The sequence below is a fragment of the Halyomorpha halys genome, unplaced genomic scaffold (assembly GCF_000696795.3).
Source record: "Halyomorpha halys isolate HHAL.00 unplaced genomic scaffold, Hhal_1.1 Scaffold109.1, whole genome shotgun sequence".
NCBI lineage: Eukaryota > Metazoa > Arthropoda > Insecta > Hemiptera > Pentatomidae > Halyomorpha > Halyomorpha halys.
This window is the reverse complement of record NW_027107176.1, coordinates 422,985-446,825: the sequence shown is the minus strand read 5'-3', so window position 1 is coordinate 446,825 and position 23,841 is coordinate 422,985. Positions and strand designations below refer to the sequence as shown.

General features: G+C 29.1%; 2 protein-coding genes across 4 annotated transcripts in view; one reads left to right on the top strand and one right to left on the bottom strand.

Moving 5' to 3' along the window:
* alpha-Man-Ia (alpha-Mannosidase class I a) overlaps positions 1-12,908 on the top strand; it is a 207,407-nt gene extending 194,499 nt beyond the window's left edge. The window contains exons 5-9 of the mRNA XM_014415945.3: positions 396-620; positions 1,089-1,227; positions 4,463-4,607; positions 6,229-6,345; positions 7,242-12,908. Of these exons, the coding sequence (XP_014271431.1) occupies positions 396-620; positions 1,089-1,227; positions 4,463-4,607; positions 6,229-6,345; positions 7,242-7,373 (758 nt within the window). The 3' untranslated portion in view covers positions 7,374-12,908. The remainder of the gene's footprint in view (positions 1-395; positions 621-1,088; positions 1,228-4,462; positions 4,608-6,228; positions 6,346-7,241) is intronic.
* A 2,004-nt stretch (positions 12,909-14,912) lies between these two features.
* On the bottom strand, positions 14,913-23,447 carry LOC106677816 (uncharacterized). 3 transcript variants are annotated; one of them, XM_067045484.1, is made up of 2 exons: positions 23,354-23,447; positions 14,913-19,899 (listed from the first exon to the last, which is right to left on the bottom strand). In XM_067045484.1, exon 2 carries the CDS (start codon positions 19,816-19,818, stop codon positions 15,187-15,189), a length of 4,632 nt encoding a protein of 1,543 aa, XP_066901585.1. In that variant the 5' UTR covers positions 19,819-19,899; positions 23,354-23,447; the 3' UTR covers positions 14,913-15,186. The 3 variants fall into 3 exon arrangements, with proteins under 3 accessions (XP_066901585.1, XP_014271440.1, XP_066901586.1); XM_014415954.3 differs by having other exon boundaries at positions 23,292-23,411; XM_067045485.1 differs by lacking the exon at positions 23,354-23,447 and adding an exon at positions 20,926-21,335.
* Between the last annotated feature and the right edge of the window lie 394 nt (positions 23,448-23,841).

The window sequence follows — 23,841 nt, the reverse complement described above, 5'->3', positions numbered from 1 at the left end:
GAGATATGCAAGAAATCTTAGCAATAAGGATAAAATTTATACAGTTCAAAACTGTAATATCTCAAAATATTTGTTTTACATATATTTTATGACTTATTTTTACTTTAGATTAATAATTATTGGGTGTAGGATTTTTGAACTTTTTCTTAATTTACTCATCTTAGAGCTTATAGAGACCATCTTCTTATCTATATAGAATACCATCTTAATTTCTTTTATAGAAATAAAGAAATGTCCTAAAAGAGTACTGTTTGTTATAGTAAAATCTTTAAAAAATCAATTTTTTGTATTCTAGGTCACATCAAGTAGGATCTTAAATTAATCTTCTAATTTAAATTGTTGACAAAACAAAAAACAGAACTTTCAATCTATGTTGATATATTATTTCTTCACAGATCACATGTCGATGGGTGCCATGGGTGATAGCTTTTACGAATACTTGCTTAAAGCGTGGATCCAATCTGGGAAACAGGACACCGAGGCAAGGGAGATGTACGACGCAGCCATCGAAGCAGCAATACAACACATGCTACAAACATCAAGAGGAGGACTAATGTACTTCTCAGATCTTAAGTTTGATCGAGCCGAGCATAAGATGGACCATCTAGCCTGTTTCTCAGGTAATTTCATTATAAATGGAAGACGCATAGTTCTTTCAGAACATTGTAGATGTGCATTTTAAATATAATAAAATTTTCTTGTAAAGTGAACAAAAAAAAAAAGTTTTTGTTATTAAATTATGAACATAAATAATTAACTTAAATAATAAACCATTGTTTTATAGTTGGTAGTGTTTTATAATTTTTTTATTCTTTGCGAAATCATGATTAGAAAGTGTGTTGTTGTGAAGAAGTTCAAAGTTTGATGGCTTTATAAAAATAAATTACATTCATTCATTTTTTTTATAAACATAAAAAAAAAATTCATATGATAAAATCGGATAAATCAAAACTTCTTTTTTGTTATGAATGTTTTCCATTATTGTGGACTTATTAAAGTTTTCATAAACTTTTTTGAATAATGTATTATGTATTATGTTTTGTTCTATGATTAAAATGGGATCTAATTGATTGCATTTTTGTTCAAAGGTGGCCTTTTAGCCCTTGGAGCTAAGTTGGAGCAGAGCCCAATGTCTCCTCGTCACATGGAAATTGCGGCCGGGATCACCAACACTTGTCATGAATCTTACGCTCGCACTAATACCAAGCTTGGCCCTGAGAATTTCAGGTATGTGTATCTATTGTCTATGATTATATATGAAGTAGTGCACTAAAAGTGGACCCCTTTAGAATAAAATAATATAAGTGAGGTCAGAAAATATGCACAAATAAACAAAACTTATTTATTTGTGCTGTTGTTTCGATCTGAATTTAAGGCCTTCATTCTTCTTTTACTGGGACAACAGACGCATGAAGCCGCCCTTAGCCTCCTCAACGGCCGCCAACCCTCTTTCTCTATTTTCTGCAAGGGTAACTGGGATCCTCAGTTGTCGCCGATCCCGCCTCACTCCATTTCTCCATTGGCCCTTCGGCCTACCACGTTGCCACACGCCATCCGGAACGTAAATGTACAGTTTATGAGCCACTCTTTCCTCGCTCATCCTCATTACAAGGCCAAGCCATTTAAGCCTTTGTATCCTTATGTACAAGGAGATGCTACCTTCCTTATAGAGCTCAAAAAGTTCACTGTTTTTCCTCCTTCGCCAATTACGGGCCTAAGATTCTCCTTAGAATTACTCTCAGGCCTTCATTAGGGCTAAAAAACAAAACAAGATAACAACCTTAATTCAGAGACCATAAAAATAAAATAATAATAAACAAACTTGGAAGTATACATAACAATGAATTAATTAGATTCAATTAATACTAATAGAAGATGAAATATAGTATTGTAGAGGTAAGAATTATACAAATTAAATGATAATTTAAAAAAAAAAAAAAACGAAAAAACAGTGTTCAGGTAAATATAAATATAGAAATAAACATAATGAAAGGTGCAGAAGTATTATGACAGTAATAAGCATAATGATTAGTAATAGAGTAAACATAAAAATAAAAAAATTATGAAAAACAATTTAAAACAGCACAATAAAATGAAAGAAAATGATATATATGGTACAGAGGATAAGAAAAAACAAAACAGAATATATGTTACAATGGATAAGAGCTACACAGTATTGATAAGTAAAAATTAATAAGCTAAAAAAATAAATAGTATCTAGAAAAGTGAATAAGGAAGGAACAAGGGAGAGAAGATATGTGAGTGTGGAAAAAAAAGAAATATTTAAAAAAATGCTGAGAGACTTATGACTTTTTTTTTTGTAACCTCATTTATTATTAAATTTATACGATACATACATACACATGCATAATAGAAATGACAAATGTATACTAGCATACTACTGCCTTGGATTGCCTTGTGGCATTGTAAGGTTCGAGACTTATGACCTCAGTGGAGTTACTGTTAAAAATGAGAGGGAACAAACTAGGTAGCGTTTACGAGCTTAAAAAATATTCAAAATAATATAACAATGGAAACCTAGTGATAATGGCTTAAACTTTAAGGTCCTGGCAAGATTAGGTATAAGTAAAGACTGGATTTTGTGCGACTGCATATTTTGTTCCTTCGCTTCTAATTCAGCCAAATCTCTAAGGAAAGTTGAATCATGAAAAGGACATTCTGTTGATTCAATTTATAAACTGCACAAAATCGCACATTTTGGTGTTAATTCACAAATTTGACCATTTTGAGGTTTTTATGCTCGAAATTCCAGTCTTGTTCACTATTTTTTTTTTAATGTTAACTTTATAATAATTTTTTTATTAAAAAAATTGTCTGTAATTCATGATAAAATCAAATAAATAAGCATGTCATAAAATTAACAATTAATATTCAGTTAAATCATTCTCGATCATAAGATTTATCTTCGGGTTTCTCAGGCGCTCTCTTGTTTCCCTTTGGTATGGCGAGTTGAAGTGGCTCTATCCTTCCTCCCAAAAGCAATACCTCCTTGGTGTTTTCTTATTCCAAGTCTTTAAAAATAAAAACCCATCTATATCCTTGATCTCCTCACTCTACATTCATCCGTCCATTTATGTATCATATATATCGTTTTCTTTCATCTATATATGCCCCCCCATAGAACCACCTCCTTCTGCAAATCCTTAGCCAAACGTGCAACCTCCTTCTGGAATTCTCTTCCCATCTCCATTCCCCAATCCTCTATTCTTTCCTTTGAACAACACATATTCCTTCACTTACTATGTAACCAAACCTCCGCATCAATGTGAACATATATAAATAGGCATATATTCATTACTATTATAAATTATAATTAAACTTAGATCGTAATTTTATTTTATTTTGCATAAATAAAACTGAATTTTGCTGAAACTTACTAAATGTTTGCCTGACTAATAATCATAATGTGTGTGTGAATGATGTATTTATTCTTAGGGGACATTTGACCCAGAATAAAATTATTTTTTTCATTTCATGATACAAGCTGAATTATTTCTATCTTGGACACTACCTTTAGTTTAGCCTGGCAATTGCCTGAATCTGCAGTTGATGAAGACTAGTTTAAATCCCTCCGTTATAACATAGTTTTTTTTAATAATTTATAGAAACCGAATTTCCATCTTATTGTATGTTTTATTCTGTTTTGTAACATGTTCTAAACATATTATCTATTTTATTCACAATCTACAATACATTAAAATTCAATACATTTCACAAAAATTCATATTTAAAGTCAATTAAATTGTACGATTTTGAGTTTTGTTTCTTGAGATTGCATATTTTGCACTTCTTAATCTAAATTAGATGATCTTTATTTTAATACCATCAAATTGAATTTTTGAACCTGAATTCAATCTTGAAATTTTATTATATGCATATATATGCCAATATTTATTATTTTATTTTTTCTTATTAAAGTTATGGTATAGAAAAGAACACTATGAGGTGAGGCAGAGCATTGTTTAACATGTGAAGAGTAGAATTAAAGTAAAAAGAAGAAAAAAAAAAAAAGGAACTATAAACAGAAGTGATAAATATTCTTATAACTGAAGGAGTAAGTGGACGAAGGGGCTATGTTACAAATAGTAAATTTTAAGAAAACAAGGTTCATTTTTTTTTTGTTAGAGCTTGTTTTGGTGTGTGCATAGCTCTTTCTACATCCAGGTATCTCAGTTATTGAATGGATTTTGAGGTCAGAGTACCTCACACTAGCTTAGGTAAGTACCTATCCCCTTCATCAAAAGTAGAGATTCAAAAAATGTTACGAAGGTGCTACGTAACATTTTTTGAATCGTAGCACCTTCATTCACTTATCCTTTCAATTTTATTCATCAGTGGTATGAAAAAATCTCTGAAATTATGCTTCATTATTATAAAAAAGCCAACACAATAGGAATCACCTTTGTTTTACTTAAGACTCTTAATTATATTTTATGTTCAGGTTCACTGATGCAGTTGAAGCGAAGGCAATTCGGACGACGGAGAAGCATTACCTGCTGAGGCCTGAAGTGATTGAATCCTATTTCTACATGTGGCGACTGACTAAGGACCCTAAATATAGAGAGTGGGGTTGGGAAGCTGTCCAAGTATGTCTTGTTTCATTATTTTTTTTTTACTTATTCATACTTTGATACATTTTTATTCTTTTTTATTTTTTTTTTTATTTAGCAAAGTATTACTGTTGTGGTAAGACCAAATGAGTACATCTGTCTGTCAATGCTCATATAACATGCAAAAATACAAAACTTTAAATGAAGTATTGGTTGGTGTTACGGCAGTTATGGGTTCAAAAGGAACCTTTGCTAGCCCAAACATGAAGAGTAATGAAACTAAAAGAAATGAACCATCGAATTTTGTTATTCTTGTAATTTGAATAATTGAACATTATAAAATGAAAGCATTTGAAAATAAAATATGCTAAAATACAAACATATAAACTAGAAAAAAGGAATTTAACCAAACTATTACAATAATTAAAATAAGGTTTAACAAAGAAAAAAAATCTTTATATCACCGTAGTTAGGGGTGGGTGATGGATGGGACCCCTGTTGTGGTAACGTTGTTTATGTCCTCTTGGAGGTAGGTTCAAAAGAGGGTATGTCCGCCTTATCATCATGGAGGATGAGGCAACTTTGGTTGTAGTCCGCTGTGGCGAAAACTGATTAAGATGATGGACTGCATAGTAAAGTATAATACCTGAAGGTATTGTTTCATCTTTTCAGTATAAAAAACAAAAGAGTACATTTATTTTAACATAATTAAAATCATATGTTACAAAATCGATCTTTCTATAGGGGAGGGAACAAATATTTAACAAAAAAAAAAAAATTATTTTTAAATGTAACGTACTTAACTACCATCCCCACTCCTCCCAATAGAAACAATTCACTCTGATTTTGACTTTAGTCAAAACAGGTATGAATTGTGTCTCGTTCATTTTCTTCCTTTTTTTTCTTGATTTTATTCTTATTCTCCTTTTTCATACTTACTTACTTATTTCCTTTTATATTTCTTCTTTTTATCTGTTACTATTTCCGTTTTCATTTATTGTTAATAATCTTTAATTTTTACTTTTCATTGTATATCCTTGTAATTTTCCATTTACTTTTTTACTTATGTTAAGTGTTTGTATCTTTTTTAGCCCTGACAAAGCCTTGCAACGTGGGGGGAAACAATGGCTCAAATAAAAATAGTTATTACTATTTGAGTTTTTATTTACCGCAACCAGTCAATATTCCATTTATTAATAATACACATGGTCAATTTTCCAATATTTTTAGTTGTATTTGTATCTTTTCTTAGCTGGATGGGTCTACTAAATGGGACGAAGGATCGGCTAATAGTTGTTAACTATTTTTTGTTCGTTTTTTTGACCTCACCCCTGACCATTTCCTTCACATATTTTTTTATTAATGTTTATAATATAGTAAATACAGTAATGTAGTTATTATAACTATTAACTATGATTAATCAAATAAATTAAATACAAAATATGCACGAATTCATCAAAATTTTCAATTTGTTCCAAGTTTATTTATGCTTAACATTTTTCTGTAGAAAGATGATCCAGGTGGCAGTGAAGAAAGGTACTAAAATAGTAAAAAAAAAAAATGTTTTTCTACCTTTCTTGATTGTCATCTGGAACATCTTCCTACAATTACATACGGTTTTCTAACATAACTTTTTTTTTTTTTCTTAAAACCTTAGGCTCTCGAAAAATACTGCAGAACACCAGGTGGCTACTCCGGTTTAAAGAACGTATACCAAGACGATCCTCTGAAAGATGATGTTCAACAGAGTTATTTCCTTGCGGAGACATTGAAGGTATGTTATATTATAAAATGTCCCACAATATACCTCCTATCAATAAACCAAATAGAAATCAGACTGATAACATCTGAAATTAGTGCATTCTAATAAACTCTTTATTTTTTTATAATAATGTAATGATTATTAAACATGAATTTTAAATATTATTTAAACTTAAGTCTAATTAAATTTTATATTTATAATGTTGTATTATTAGTCCAAGAGGAGAAAAAAATAAATAATTTTCAACTCAATTATTTATTACTTTAGTGAAAACTTAATATAGTTAAGAGTCAAAATCAATAATTTGGCCAACCATGGTAATAGGGAATGAAAAATGGTGGCTGTTTCAGTAGTTAAAAAAAATAAATTTTTCAGTTCTTTCAAGAAAATAAAAAATTGTGTTGTTTAAATAAAATAATTTTTATCCAAGTTAAGTCTCAAAAAACTCTTTATTATTTCTTTAAAAGTCCAAGGTTTTTTTAATATGACAAAAAAAAAATAATAATATTAAAACATTGGCACAAATAATTAAGTTTCAAGTGTTTGTATATTTTTTGCTGACTGCACCCCCAACCATCTTCGCCTTATAATAATCTACGGTCAACTATTTACAGGTCATGATGTGTTCTATTATGTTTTTTAGTGTTGGTAATTTTGAGGATATGGAGCAAGAAAAGAAAAATTAATTTTTTTTAAACAACCACCATTTTTTATTCCCCTTAACTATGATTGGTATAGTCTTTAATTTTGACTAGTAACTATAAACATAGTTTTCATCAAAGTAATTAGAAATAGAAGAAGGATAAAATAACTCTAATTTTTTTCCCCTGTCCTCTTGGACTATATGTCACATTCTCAATATTATTCTCTCTATCTTATTTTTATTAATTGACTATTGATGATTCCAGTACTTATACCTGCTGTTCAGCGATGATAGCCTCATCTCCTTGGATGAATGGGTGTACAATACCGAAGCTCACCCCCTTCCCATCAAAGGCATTAACCCTTACTACAGGGAGCATTCTAACGCAGCCTATTGAACTTAGGATCGAAGGCAATGTGATCCTACAGCCATGTGATAATACTTCTCCAATATACACTGGCCTTTTTTATTCTGTTTTTCTTCCTTTTTTTTTATTTCCTGATGTTTACACAATTGATCTGTAAATTTTCATTTTCCATTTAAGGCTCTAGTGTGATATTCTTGTTTAAAAATGGTTAGCCATAAATGGGTTTCTTGTAAATAAGATGTTATATTGGTCCATATTTTGGGACCTTATATTTGTACATAAAAAAAAAAAAAGAAAAGAAAATTGCATATAAATATTATGATAAGTTTTTTATATGTATATATTTAAATGCCAAAATTCACATACGTCTATATTCAATTATGCGTATAGGTCACAGTGTAAGGCATCTGGATTCATGTTAACAATTATGTGATTATAAATGTTTAGATAATTTGATCGTGTGCGCATTGACGCACTTATTCCAGGGAACATATTTATGTGACTATGTATCTAGTGAATTATATAATAATGTTAACATTTTAGCTCAATATTGAAACATATATATATATAAAAAAAATTGAATAGAATAAATTTATCGAGGTTGTTCACAATTTCAATCGTAATCGGAAAAGGGATGTAATGTAAATTAGTTAATTACATTAATTAATAGATTGTGTTATTTTTATCTATATTTTATGAATGATAGATTCAGTTTTATGAAGAATTATTTTTGTCATAAAGTTGTGTTAAGTGAGCTTATGGACGTGTTCATGTAAACATATACGTGCATGAATGTTAATTATATTAATTTGTTTTGTTTTTTAATCTTAATTTCACCTCTCTAGTGATAAGAAGGGTCTGGATTGAGTAAATCTGTCATTGTTTATTGAAGTAAAATAATTGTATAATGTAAAGAATAGATTGTTACAGCTGAGTTAGTGTCTTGTATCTTTTTCATTAATGAGACTGTGGGCTTGTTATTTTTTCATTTTATTTTTTATTTTGTTTATATTTTTATTTTTTAGCATTATTTCTTTGAACTATCTATTAGTGATTAAAAAAAAAAATTATTCATGGTCTGTATTTTCATGATAATTATTGTACATAGTAATAGGGTTTAAACAGTGTGTATTTATGTTTAAACTTTTTAATTAAAAATGGAAGAAAAATTTCCAATCTATTATTGATGTACATATGCCAAAGTTAATGAAATTAAATAAAAATTGTATGTATATTAGGAAAATTTGTAAGCTAAAATTTCGGGACACTCTTAACTCAACCGAGTATAGTTCAGTCCTAGCTACCTCTTCCCAATCAAATCTACCACTATATATATATTACAAACATCAGATAGTAAAAATTTCTATAACTTTAATTAGAAGAAAAAATAAATAAATAAAATTCAATGAAGAAACCAAAAGAAGTTCAATTTAATATTTTTTAACATTCAATAGCTTACTTTCAAATCCTCCATGCTCCCAGAAATTCAGTAAATCATTTTTTTATGTTTTAAATTATAATATAAAATTATATATTTTGTACAGTTGTATTCAGAAAATATTATTTTTTTATTACGAAATAAACAATTATTATTATACAATTATATTACAATAATTATAAATCGTTTTCATAACGTACTCATAAAGGTTTAAAAATTAATATTGATATTTTAAAAAAATAATATAAAAGGATTGTAAGAATGAAGAAAATTAAAATATCTTTATTAAGCTGAGGCCATAATATTTTCATAGAGTAAACTGAAATTTTACTTGTTGTATTCTTAGGTTGGGGGTAATGTTGGAACAACTCCATTGGTTCCCTCTGTTCAATCTCGTTGTTAAAAGTGTCCTGACCATTAAAAGGTCCTCTATATGAACAACTGTACTCAAAAAAAAAAATCTATATTTGGAGTGAGATTATGTAGATAGTTCATATTTATTTGGATGTAAAAATTGTATCATATTAATATAATATATTATTGACTACAAATTTGGTTTAACAAGAAAAAAAAATGTAGGTAAAATGCTTATTCTGTCTTTAATACAGATACCTTTAATTTTATTCTGTTGTACACGAGCTACAAAATATGTGAACATAATACTGGACTACAATAGGTTTTGTTCTGGATACGACAAGGTTAAACTTAAAACAAACAGGACATTCTAAATGTTTCACTGTCTTGAGCAATCCTTTGATAAGGTATTCTATTTCACTCTTTCTTCACGTGATGGTCCTCTGACCATGGTATTTGTTTGTAACCAACTTGACTGCGTTAAATCTGTTAAGGCAGAGTTTGATTGTTCCTGTTTCAAACTTTATTATGTCAATTAATAAAATATAAGTAAAATGGGAAAGTGATGTCGATTCTACATGAAACAATAATTATTTGACTCAATTAACTTTGAAACAAGTAAGTAAAATGAGAAAGTTTTTGAGATGCAGAGACCTCCTGACTTAACGCCTGTTATAACAAATTCAACGAGATCAAGTGGGTTTCTTACAAATAATATCGCGATCAGAAAATCATCATATGGACAAAGGAGGAGTACAGAAACAACAATAAATTAAATTTTACAAGGACAAAGGACTACAACAAACTGAGATAATATTTACTTTAGCTCAATTTTCCCATTCTCAAATACGTAACCCATTGCAGTCCACTGTTGTAGTTTCATAGCTCATGTATAACATCATTTCAGAAAAAAATGTAAAAAGTGTCTATGATGCAGTAAGGAATTGTATCAAAACAGTTTCCTTGCATTAAAATTTAATAGGACATAAATCTGTTATATTATATCTTTAATTTTATATATTTTTTCTAATGTTTCTCATATAAAAACCTTACGAATTTGTTACAATTTTTATTCTTTGTTAATTCCTTATTATCTAAACTGCTTATGATACATGGTTTAAAATTTTAATAAGATTTTTATTGTTTGTGGATTTAAAAAAAAAAAAAAAATTATGTCTTAAAAGTTTTATTCATACTCTGAACTGTTTAAATATAATGAAAGTTTGAGGTAACTTGATTATCATGAATACAGAACAGAGATGAGTAATCGGTCAATAAAAGTTTACTTAATTTTATTAAAACACTTTTTTTTCCTTTTATTTTTAGATTTATTTATTTTTACTAGAAATTCCATCCACCTTACACCTTATTAACGTCCCATGAAACAATAAAATATCTTATTCATTTAATTTTAACATGCATAAATATATGTTACAGAATTTTGAGCTCTTGTTTCTGTATTTCCTAAGAAATAATTTGTAATCATTATTTTATCTTTTATTTAAACATTTATTTTTATATCAAGTTTTAATATATTCTTCTTATTTGATATGAAGAAGATGGTTGTAGGTACAGTCAAAGAGAACAAAAAATAGTTGTTAACTGTTTGAATCTCCTTCATATTTTCAAAAATATGGTCAACCATTTATACATTTAATTCTTCTTCTCTTTATATTTTTCCTTAACATAAAGTATGTAAACTTTTTTTTTTTAACTTAGAAAAACTAAGGTGATTGCTTAAATGTTTTTGGTATAGAATATGATCTTGAATCCCATGATCATTGAGAGTAAGGTACCCTGCAGGTTCATTCAATCTTATTGTAATTATTATGTTGTTAATTTAATAAAGCGGTCCCCGCATGTTTTTATTTATTTATTATTGTTAATTAAAATGGATTTCTCTAATGCAGAATGTATCAGAAATCATGAAAAGATTCGTGCCAATGATATCTTGTTTGTTGTTTGATTATTTAATAACTTTTTTTGTCCGATCTCTATGGATAACATATTTTAATAAATAAAATAATAATAATAAGTCGCATTGAAAATAATTTTAGAGAAAAGAAATAAGTTGAAATTCGTAAAATATTTAATTCTTTCCTCAAATTTTCTTAAACATTAAAATAAGTGGCTAACACGGATTACAAAATGTCTCTTGACTCGTTCAGAGAAGTTCCAAACATAAGAGCAATTAATTGAATTACTAGAACTAAGGTTCCTAATCAAAGTTTTTTTATTTATATTTTTTTTAAACTGAAAAATGTAACAAAAAAAATATATATATTAGCTCAGTTAAAATGAGCAAATGAAATTGACTATGAATTATTGGTCCAACACATCACATGTATAGAACATTTTGTTGTTTTTAATTTATTTTTGCCATCTGTCAAAATTTCAAAAAAATTAGCAATGTTCAGTTGTTTTTTTAAACATTCATTTTTTCTGGGTTTATTTTTAATTTATTATATTATTTCATATGGTTGCCTTTGTTCTATTTTTAGAATTTTATTGGTCAATTTTGTCTATGCAGTCCACGATTATGTACTTACAACTTGAAAATCTTCGGTCTATAATTTATATTCCTTAAGGTTAGAAAAACTAACACTTAGATTTTTCACAATTTTATCTTCATCCGTTTCTTTTTCAACAAAAGTTTAATTTTTTCTTGAAATGTGAGAAATTATTAATTAAAAAATCGAATTAAACTTATTTTGTATTTAAAGATTTGTTTTTATACATTAATGGTAATGATGTTTATAAAAAATATAAATTTAACTATCAATTTTTTTCTTTTTATTCACTGTTACCAGAAAGCAAACAAAAAAAAACTATGGTCATCCTTTACTATTTATTGGTTTGGATTTAAATATTTCTGTATTATTTTGGCCTAGTATAGATCAAATTAAACCAATAAAAATATAATTAAAAAAAAAAATCTTGCTTTTATTACTGCAGCTTATAACCAACGTGGTATTGAAATTATTAGGTAGTGTAGTAATTTCCGTACTTTCTCATCAAAACAATTCTTAATTCTTGAAGAAATATTTTCTTACAAATGTTCATTTTGTGTTTGATCATAAATGCATTAATACATATAAATATCAGATTGGAGCATTTTTCAAGGTTTTTTTTCTCTTTTAAAGATATTTATTTAAGCACCAATTAAATACGCATCATTTCCCAATGTTTTTGTCATAGACTTAATAACGTTTTCTATTGCATTACTTTACCGTAGTCAAATTTGAACTTAATGAACAGACCGTTCAAACTAGTAATGATATTTAAAATCTTACTTTTTGGTTTTTAGTATTTTGTGAAATATTTCCATGCACCATTTGTTTTATTAGTTCTTATATTATTCATTCATGTTTCCTCCTGTTCAAATTAATATGTATAAGGACTTACTTAAGTTTAAAATTATTAAAAAAAAAAAACAACACCTATAAGCCATTTTCTGGATTTATATTTGATTCACTTAATTCTTATACCATTACTGTATTTTATTTAAGTAGAATTATTATTATATTTCTTATTTCACATTCGTATTTCTTATTTTCTTCATTGTTAATTATTTTTAAAGATTAAGAAAAAAATTATCTGTGTAATTTTCTCTATTTCAAATGTATTTTGTAAATATTTCCTAGCTATTGAAGACTGTGCAGTTCCATATTTGTATAAATCTTAAGAGGGGATTAAAATATCTGATATTCAGGTATTGATGAATGTTTGTATGTCTATTCATTACAACAAATAAAGTTATAATTTAACACCTATTATTGAGATTTATTACTATTTGTTTTTTTTTTTATTTGTTTTGAGTAAAATATGATTAATTAACTGCCTTATAAACCCTCATGACAAACGCCTCACAAGCCTTGAAGATCCTTCTCAAAACCTAGCAAAATTCCAGAAAATCACATTTACTCTGTAATATAACTAGGGATTGGATTTTTGTGCAGTAAAAACTCAAAAGGTGCAAAATTGTGATTATGAGCAATTTAGTTCAAGGATTAAATGTTATACGAGGAGAAGATGGTTGGGGGGGGGGGGTTCAAAATATAACACAAACAAGTTAAAATAACTTATTTAATCGTGCCAATGTTTCAGCCAGAAATCTCTTCTTTTTTTTTTCCTATCTTTATTTTACCCCCTCCCCCTCCTTTTCTTTTCTTTTCTTAATTTTCCTTTCCCACGTTATTAGTTATGTTCACCATATACTATTATTGTTGTTTCAATTCTTTTTTTTTCCTATTCACTTCTTTTGTTAAACTTAATTTCATATTTTGCTTCTTTATCTAATATTATGGTTACATATATTTTCTTTCTCTCAATTTTATTTTTTCTTTCTATAATTTTAATTTTTAAATTATTAATAAACTAAAATATTCATATTTCTTTGCATTATATAACTTCAAATTTTTATTTTATTTCCTTAATTATGTTATACGATGAGAAGATGGTTGGGGAGGGGGAGGGTGCGGTCAAAATATTACACAATAAGTTAAAATAACTTATTTAATCGGGCCAATGTTTCAGCCAGAATTTCTAGCCTTCATCAGGGCTAAGAACAGAACAAGATAACAACCAATGAATACAGAAAATAAAAAATAAAATATAAACAGGATGACATAAAGTAAATAATTGTACAGAATAGAATTAATAAAATTAAAGTGAGGAAAGAAGTGGAAAATAAAATGTATATATAGATAATTGAACAAGTAGATAAAATAACATAATTAAGGAAATAAAATAAAAATTTGAAGTTATATAATGCGAAGAAATGTGAATATTTTAGTTTATTAATAATTTAAAAATTAAAATTATAGAAAGAAAAAATAAAATTGAGAGAAAGAAAATATATGTAACAAATGAAATATGTAACCATAATATTAGATAAAGAAGCAAAATATGAAATTAAGTTTAACAAAAGAAGTGAATAGGAAAAAAAAAAAGAATTGAAACAACAATAATGGTATATGGTGAACATAACTAATAACGTGGGTAAGGAAAATTAAGAAAAGGAGGGGGAGGGGATAGAATAAAGATAGGAAAAAAAAGAGATTCTAAAAAAAAGAAGAGATTTCTGGCCAAAATGTTGGCACGATTGAATAAGCTATTTCAACTTATTTGTGTTATATTTTACCGCACCCACCAACCATCTTCTCCTCGTATAAATCATCCACGGTCAACTATCTCTCACGATTAAATGTTATCCAATAACAATTAAAATTTAAACCAAAATAAGTAAATATAAAGAACATAGTCAGCAGTGCGGTCAAAAGGAACAAAAAATAGTTAACTATTTATCTGCCGACATTTCGTCCCACTTTCCAGGGCTAAAAGAGATACAAAATAAGAAAAAATATGTTCACAACGTAGGATAATAAAATACAAAGAAGTAAACTATGGTGGGATTGAAAAATTATGTAAATATAAGTGAAAAAATACATAAAAATTAACAAAAATAAATAAATATAAGATGTACAATAATGGATATATAAAAATAGATTTGAACAAGAATGGTAATAGCACGTAAAAACAGAAAAGAAGATATAAGAGAAATAAAAACAAAAATTGTACACACTAAGAGAATTAAGAACTTGAAGAGAAAGGGAAGGTGATTTCATGGAAAAATAAGTAACATATTTACTTATATTTATATATTTAGTATTCTGTATTTTTTTTTTAAATACAAAACATTGAGCAGTCTCACTTTCTGGTAATATCTCGTAGAAAATAACATGAATATAATATAATGTAATATAAAAATATTCTAATGAAAAAACAGTCAAAATGATGGAAAGTTTTATTTATAAAGAAATAAAAAATTTACAAAAATAATGAAAACATCATTTACAGTAACATGACTAATGATACTTATAATGACAAAAGATAAGTGAAAGTAAATTTAAAATTGTAACTCTTTAGATTAACAATTCTTATGGGAAAAAAGATAGGAGAATAAAAAGTAAAAAAATGATTCCATACACTTTTGTAACTGAATATTTACAACTAGGAATGGAGTTAAGAAAGAAAAAGAAAAAAGAATTATCATATAATTTTCATTTTCTGGAGAATTTCTGATAATCCTCGGGCGGATAATTGGTCACCGTTAATACTGGCCACTTGTAACAAAGTTTGCCCTTTTTCATTACGAGCATTGACCACTGCGAGAAGATCTTCCTTTTTCAAAGCATTAATTTCATCAGCTTTTATACCGCCACAACTGACAAATTTGAAATTTTCTTCGACCAATTGAAGAATTGATTTCACTTCTTTATCCTTTGCAAGGTCGACGGGTCTTTTTTTATCATTATCAAGAATATTATATTTGGCACCATAATGGAGTAAAGTCTTAACTAAGTCCAGATTGTCATTTTTTGCGGCTACATGAAGAGCTGTCATTCCTCCAAGATTTGTTCTGATGTCTATTAACTCTTTTGACTTATTAGGAAACAAATGTTTTAAAAGGACTTTTACTATGTCTCCGTTTCCCTTGAGAACTGCCACATGTAGACAAGAGTTTCCTTTCTCAGTAACCTGAGTGAAATCAACTCCAATGGCTAGCAAATACCGAACTGTCTCGATATTGCCTTGATTAACAGCATGGTGTAATAAAGTCCTACCTTCATCATCCTGTGTGTCAAAATCACAACCCGATGCGACTAATTCTTTAATGAATTCAGTATTTTTGTTTTGTTTAACAGCTGTAAATAATTCCTCAACTGCTGATAGGTACTGTAAAACATCTTTTTGCATAACTGTTTTGGGATGTTCTGTTCCTAAAACTGCTTTAAAAGTGAGAAACGATTCTCGGATAAATTTAATGGCTCTCTGTGGTTTATTTAGTCTGATGAGTGACTTAGCAATTTCACTTTTTGTATCAGCAATGGAAAGTGGATTTTTACTTAAAAGAGATTCCTGAGTCTCTAGTGTCTCAGTCAAAAGTTTTAAAACTTCTTCATGTTTGTTTTGTTTAGAAAAAATTTCGACAAGGATTTTTTTAGTAACTGTGATGTTTCCTTCATTTCTTTCAGGATTGAGGTTTTGTATTTCCATGGATGTTTTGCATTCCCGAAGGGCTTCATCAAATTTATCTTGTAGAAGCAATATAGCTGAAATGTTATTTCTCACTGCCAATGATCGTGGATGATCATTTCCAAGGATGCCATTCATTTTTTTCAGTAATTCACGATATATTTTCAGAGATTCATTATATTCTTCTTTCAAAGACAATGTCATAGCTATTTCATATTTGGCAGCTAAGGAACCTGGATCATCCTCACCTACTTGTTTTTTTTTAATCTCAAATATATTTTTAAAATATTCAATTGCTAAATCATACTTACCTTGCTTTTTGTATATCTTCGCTATATGGGTACTTACAGGTATATATTCAGAGTGGTCACTACCGGAAGTATCTTTTATCACTTTTATTGCATCTTTGAAAATAGTTAATGCTCTATCAATCTCACTTTTATTAAAATATACCTTCCCTATTTTAATCATTAGATCCAAATTATCCGCTTTTCTCTTTGCTTTCTTCTTAATGCTTAGAACTTCATTATACTTTTCGAGTGCTTTATCAAAATCTTTCAGTTTGAAAAATATGTCTCCAACACTAGTACGTGCTTCTAAAGAGGATGGATGGTCCTTTCCAAACTTTGTAATTCTCTTTTCTAAAACTTCCTGATAGATTCTTAAAGAATCATTAAACTTCTCTTGGTCTTCAAGAGTAATGGCTTTACCAAACAGTGTTTGTAAGGTGTCAGGGTGATCTTTTCCTAAAACAGTTTTTTGTTTCTCATGAGTCTTCTCAAACAGTTTCAATGCTTTATCAAACTTACTTTGCCTTCTAAGAATTTCAGCTATAATGGACTGAGAATATAATGTTTCGGGGTGATTTTCACCAAACGATTTCCTTCCTATTTCTACTACTTCTTTAAACTCCTTTAAAGCTTCAGTATATTTCTTCTGAGCGAAATATAGTTGCGCTATATTGAATTTTTTATCTAAATCTTTATGTGTTTTTATTGAGTTGTCGTTCTTGCTGTAATCTAATGTTTGATAAAGGTGCAAAGAATCTTCAAACTTACCTTCAAGATGTAGCACATGTGCTAAGAATTCTTTAGAATCAGTACTGTCTGATTGGTTTATGTTCTTTTTGACCTCATTCAAAATGCCTAATGCTTCGTCATCTTTTCCTTGAGAACTTAGCGCTTTAGCAAGTGTCAATTTTCCATCAGAAGATAGAGGATCTTTCTCAATTAATTGAGAACTAAGTTCTATCGCTTCACTGTAATTACCTTCCTTTAGCAAGGTTTCGGCCAAGAAGCTTTTGACCATTAATGAGTATGGGTTATCTATACCGTGCATAGTTCCGCTAGATGATAGTACTTCTTCAAAATTTTTCATTGCATTCTTATATTTCCCTAATACTCGTAAGGCAATGCCTTCATTTTGTTTTAAAATCATTAAACAGCCTTGAACTCCTTTATCATCCTTTGGAAATGAACTATACAATGCAATAGCTTCTTTCCCAAATGAATATAGCTGTGTGTATCGATTGCTTTTCAAAAGCTCAATACTGATGTAAGTAGAAACCAAAGAACCATATCTTCTTTTATCCTCTGAAAGGAGTCCATCTTTACTGGAATAATCCCATACGGATATTGCATGATTCAGAGTATTTTCATTGACATTTTCCCGCTTCGTGAAAATCATTAAGGCTTCTTCAAGAACCAACTTATTTTTTTTTTCCTCCACCAACTTCAACCTGATAACTTCTTGTACAAGTCCATGCACATTAACCATTACTATCTGCTGTTCCAAAGAAATAATTTTGTGATGAATCATAATCATAGAGTATTGTTTTAATATGTCCAAAGCACATGATAAAGCATCATAGCCATTCACAACATTTAAAAAGATATCTATCGGTACATCTTCAGTAGCCATATAGGAGAGGATATTCATAATTTTCAATGCTTCTTTGCCATTTTCAGATTTTCTTATCAAATCCAAAGTAACATTCCAAGTAATGTAAACAGTCTTGGTGTAGTCGATATCACTGTCTTCTGGAAATGGAAAGTTAAGTACATCCTTGCTCTTTTCTTTAAGACGGTTGAGGTAAGAAGTGATGTTGAAATGTGAACCTATGTTTTGTAATTTCATATTTTGAACTTTGATGAATGAAACTGCTTGCTGTAAAGCTAAAGGAAAATATTCCATCTCATCTGCTAAAGCTGAACTTTCATTGATATCTGTTTTGAGAACTTTTGAAATGAATTGGATTGCTTCATCCTTTTCAAAAGTATCAAGGGATAAAATATGGATGGTTGAGGGCCATTTTCGATTACGTGATGTAATGAGAATATATGGTCTTGAAACATCAGAAAATGGTGGTAAAAATCTATCAATACCATCATCAAATTCGTTTTTACTTCGGTAATGTAGAGCGTTATCGAAAATTATGAGACAATTTCTGTTTGAAAAGGCTCTATAAACTTCTTCAATTACAGACATCAACCCCTTTTCTTCCCCATCAGCATTCTTTGTAATGATACCGAGTTTGTTGCTTGCTAGTGAGCGGAAAGAAGCCTCTAATGCCTGGTATGACTCTGCATTTAACCACAAAACATTATTACTGTACTCCATTCTAAACTCACTGATGTACTTCCTGACCAGCTCACTCTTCCCTACTCCTCCAATACCAGTAATACAAATGGCTTGGTTTTTATCAGTAGGATCTTTTAGCAATTTGTGTAAAATATCCAGTTCTTTGCATCTTCCTGTAAATGACTCAACAGGACTCCTAATATTGAATAAAACTGGGATGCCCTTTTTGGCTTCTTCAAAAAACTGTTTACCTTCTTTATCAGATATGAATCTTCCTCTTTCTTTTCCCTGAAGCCACTCGAGCATAGTCATCATGAATCTGCTGTAAATATTATCAACATCGTGAAAGTCAAATTCTTTTCCTATTTCTCCTTTGATTATTTCACCCAATTCTTGTTCATTGGGGCAATCGACAGCAAAGATCAAGTGATTTATAAAGTCTTTGACATCATCATCGTTATAATCAGAGAGCATTCTTTTCGATTTAGACTTATAGTTATTTAGATGTTGTTTTAATATGGGAAGAATATCTTCCTTAAATTTGTACCGTATAGGCTTGGTAAGACAGCCTAATTTGATTTCCAAAATATAATCTTTATTTTTTATACGTTGAATTTTAATATCTTTATTCTTAAAGACTTGATCATCAAAATTAATATTGGTGCAAATAATCACGTCTTTGATGATGCCTCCTTCAAACAAGTTTTCTTTTTTTGCATCTAGGTAAGAGAAAAAATATTTCGGTAAGTTAAAATCACCATTAATTTCATTGAATAATGAATCAGTAGAAATAGAGCTTCTAGTTCTGTCAAATTTATGTTTCGCTTGTAGAAGGCGATAAAATTTCTTTTTGTTTTGAGTGAATTCAAAGACTAAATCATCAAATTTTTTTGCTTCTTCTATTTCTGTTCCTAAAGTAAAGGAATACCCTCCAGTTACTCCACGATATAAAAATAGCATGAGGAGTTTTAGCTGGAATAAAAATCCATGGATGGGATCTGGTCGTTTGTCAGTCCTTTTCACAACCTGACTGTTTGCTTTACTAGTACCAGCTGATTTTCGCATTTTATCAAATATTGGTTTATTTTAAATAGTAGATTTATTCTTCATAATTTTCCTCAAAGCCAAATATTTTGGAATAAAACCCTGAAAACAGAAACAACATTGCTGTATGAAAATTATGAATTCACCACAATGGTGATTAGTGTTCACCATTCTGTATAAAATAATAAATATAAAAATAAAATGACTTTGATTGCTCACTGGAAAAGGGAACTATTTTAAAAATAAATAAATAAGAGAAACACATAATTGAACTTCATTTTAAAGGGCTTCCTTTTTTATATTTATGAATCACCAAGTTAGGGCTCAGAAGTTGAATAATAATTTTTTTAATAAAATATTTTGAAATATACACACATCTTCAGCTTTATAAAAAAAATAAATAAATAAAGTCTATATAAAATAAATTGTATCTATGTTAGGTCTCAAAACACTCTTTATTTCTTTAAAATTCAAACATTTCAGCCAATCGCCCATCCTCAATGATAATCTTAGTAGCTAGTTTACAACCATATCTTTAATTTAAAAACTTTAGATTAGGTCTGTTTAACCTATCACTTGGAACAGCCCTGATGAAGCCCTGCCAAGTGGGGCGAAACGTAGGACAATAAATAGTTATAATCTATTTGTTCCTTTTTGACTGCAACCCTGATCATATTCTTATATTTAAGTTTTACGGTACATATATATATATATATATATATATACCATAAAACTTACATTATTATACTTTGTTATCACAAGATTGTTGTGATTGTGTGCTGGGGTAATTTTGACTGAAATTGGTGACCTGGGCAGAATAGCCTGCAAAAAGTTTTAAAAATATTCATGTGATTGTAAATTTGTAATTAAGATAGTCCAAAACTTTGGATTTTTAAAGAAAAATTGAGACTTAAATTGGATACAATTAATTTTATTTAAACAATAATAACCAGTCTCAAGAAACTGAAAAGATTATATATATATAAACAATATTTATTTACAATACACATTTAAAATCAAAATAAATATTCTTAATGTTTCATTTAATTCAATCATTTTGTATTTTATTTTTGCATTTTGGTACCACAATACTTATGAATTTGAATTATGAATCAATCAGGTACTGACAATATTGGGAGGTACATCTCAGGCAAGTGGGTCTATTGGTACTTTTTGCCAACACCAAGGCAGACCATACATAGTCTGCTACAGCACTACACTTCTCTTGTCAAGTCATCATCAAAGCGACTAAGTTTTCAGGAACTGATTTTTTGCCAAGTTGCATGCCTAGCTATTCTTTTTCTTGAGTAAAATCTGGACAACAGAAGAATGTATGTTAAGCTTTTTAATCAACAGGACAAACAAGTTGGGCTTGATGGTCTATCCTCCAGTTTTAAGTGGGCTAAGTTAAGCTAAGCTGTGTAAGCATTCCAGTGAGGTAATAGCTCTGTGTTTTGGGGATATCAATGTTGATTTATCGGGAATCATACGGTGGTTATATCTTCCAGAAGATAGGGTGTTCCAGTGTCTCTGCCATCTTTCAAGAGTCTGAATTTCCTCTTCTTTTGCGCGCGCGCGCGTAGTAGTAGGGCTAGCTAAAAAAAGAAGTTGTACGAAACTGAAATTTAAGGTGGGTGTATGCCCGGGAAGTGACATTTTCGATAAAATCAACTAAACGACCGATCGGAGACGCCACTTTACAGAATCGATTTTTCCGATTTTCTAAAAAATCAAATCCAGGATTTTGATTAAACTCAGTATAAGAATGTGAAATTGAATGGTATTTAATATTAGACAGGTCTAATTCTCATTGAAGTAGTCAACTGTACCAGGGGACAGTGGCGGTGAGGGTTCCAGAGTTGGAGGCCTACTAGTACAAGAGCCCAAGAGGAGAAAAAAGGCAGTTATTCCACCTCAATTTTTTATTACTTTAATGAAAACTATGTATAATTACTAGTCAAAACTGAAAAGACTGCCAAGTATAGGTAGGGGGAATAAAAAATGGGGGCTGTTTCAAAACCTCAAAAATAATTAATTTTTTATTCGGAACTCTATATCTTTAAAACTAACAACAAAAATAGAAAATCATAGAGAACATCATTTAAAGAAGAGTAAATTTGCTAAAATGTAAGACCTAATAGAGCTATTTACGTCTAATAGTTCTCGAGATATACCTTTTTAAAAAGCAACATTTCATAAATAATGCAAGGAAAAATCAGTAGTCAGCGCATTTATCTTGCAGATGTCTATTATCAATAAAATTAAAACTAGTTTAATGAGCTATAAAGTAGTTTTTGACGTTTATTTTCGTAGGAGTACTAGTTTTTATGAAATTTGTTAAAATAAATTGATTTATAGTTGTTCGGACGAATTTTCATCTGCTAAATTTATATTCATATGTGAATATCATAAAAACTACTATCCCTACGAAGATAAGTGTAATAAACTACTTTATAGTAAGGTAAATTTCCTTTATTTTGAGTGTTGTCAGACATGTGTGCGTCTTATGGGTCTAGAGATATATTTTTTCAAAAATACAACATTTTATACGAACAACTATAAATTAACATTTTGTGAGTTTATTTTGTCAAATATCATAAAAAAAACTATAATTCCAACAAAGATAAACATTATTAACTATTCTATAGTAAATTTAACTAGCTTTAATATGAGTGATGGCTAACATCTGTACGTCCAATGGTTTCTGAAATAAAGTTTTTCATAAATCAAACTTATTTTAGCAAATATTATGAAACCTACTATTCCTACGAAGATAAAGCTCATAAACTACTTTATATTACATTAAACTAGCTTTAATTTGAGTGCTAATAGACATCTGTACGTCAAATACTTCCTGAGATTTATCAAAATAAATGCACTGACTACTGATTTTTACTTGCATTATTTATGGAAAGTTGCTTTTTAAAATTCTGTACCTCGCAAACTATTGAACATAAATAGCTCTATTAGGGTTCATATTTTAGTTAATATACTTGAAATGATGTACTATTTGGTTTTCTAGTGTTTTAGGTAGTTTTAAAAATATGTAGCTTGGAATGAAAAATTATTTTTTTTAACATTTTGAAACAGCAACTCTTTAACATTCCTATTATCAGTTTTTTAAAAAATCAATAACATCAATAACTTCAACACGGGTCCACCAATCTACACAAAACTTAGAGACGTATGTAAGGTGGTAAGAGGAAGTAATGTGATGCGCGCAACGCCCAAGATTTTTTTTTTGGGGGGGGAGAGCTTCAGATATAATTCCAGACCCCGAATGGGCCGGTTAAACCAGTTATCGGATCAGCTGTAAGTAGAGACTTTAATTAATTTTGTTTATTCAGATACGTTGATTGAGTTATCTTATCGTATTGTAACTGTTATAGATTCATAAAATTATTTCACTGGTTTCACAGTAAGTTAAGGTTAGTTATAATTATAAAACATATATCATGCTCAGAATCAAAGAAAACCAAAGAGAAAAGACGTACTTATTTCTAATCTGGTATTATAAAATTTAAAGATTAAACAATACTCAATTTGTTGATATTACGGGTAAAGCTGTAATACAACCCAGCTGAACAGAGCTTCGTTATCAACTGGTCTGACCTTGAAGTCTCCCGCTGCAACTTGTGATATGGAGGGGGAAACTGCGTTCAACGCAGCGCGTTGTAGTTCCAACTGTTCTAATTCCGCCAGCGTATCTTTATTTAGGTCTCCTTATAGTACAAGAGCCCAAGAGGAGAGAAAAGGTAGTTATCCTACCCCAATTATTGATTACATTAATGAAAACTATGTATAATTACTAGTCAAAACTCATGAGTCTGCCAAGTATAGGTAGGGGGAATAAAAAATGGCGGCTGTTTCAAAATCTTAAAAAAACATTATTTTTTTCATTCGGAGCTCTATATCTTAAAAAGTAGAAACAACACAAGAAAATCTAAGAGAACGTCATTTAAAGAAGAGTAAATTTCCTAAAATATGAGCTCTAATAGAGTTATTTACGTTAAATAGTTTTAGAGATATAGCTTGTTAAAAAGC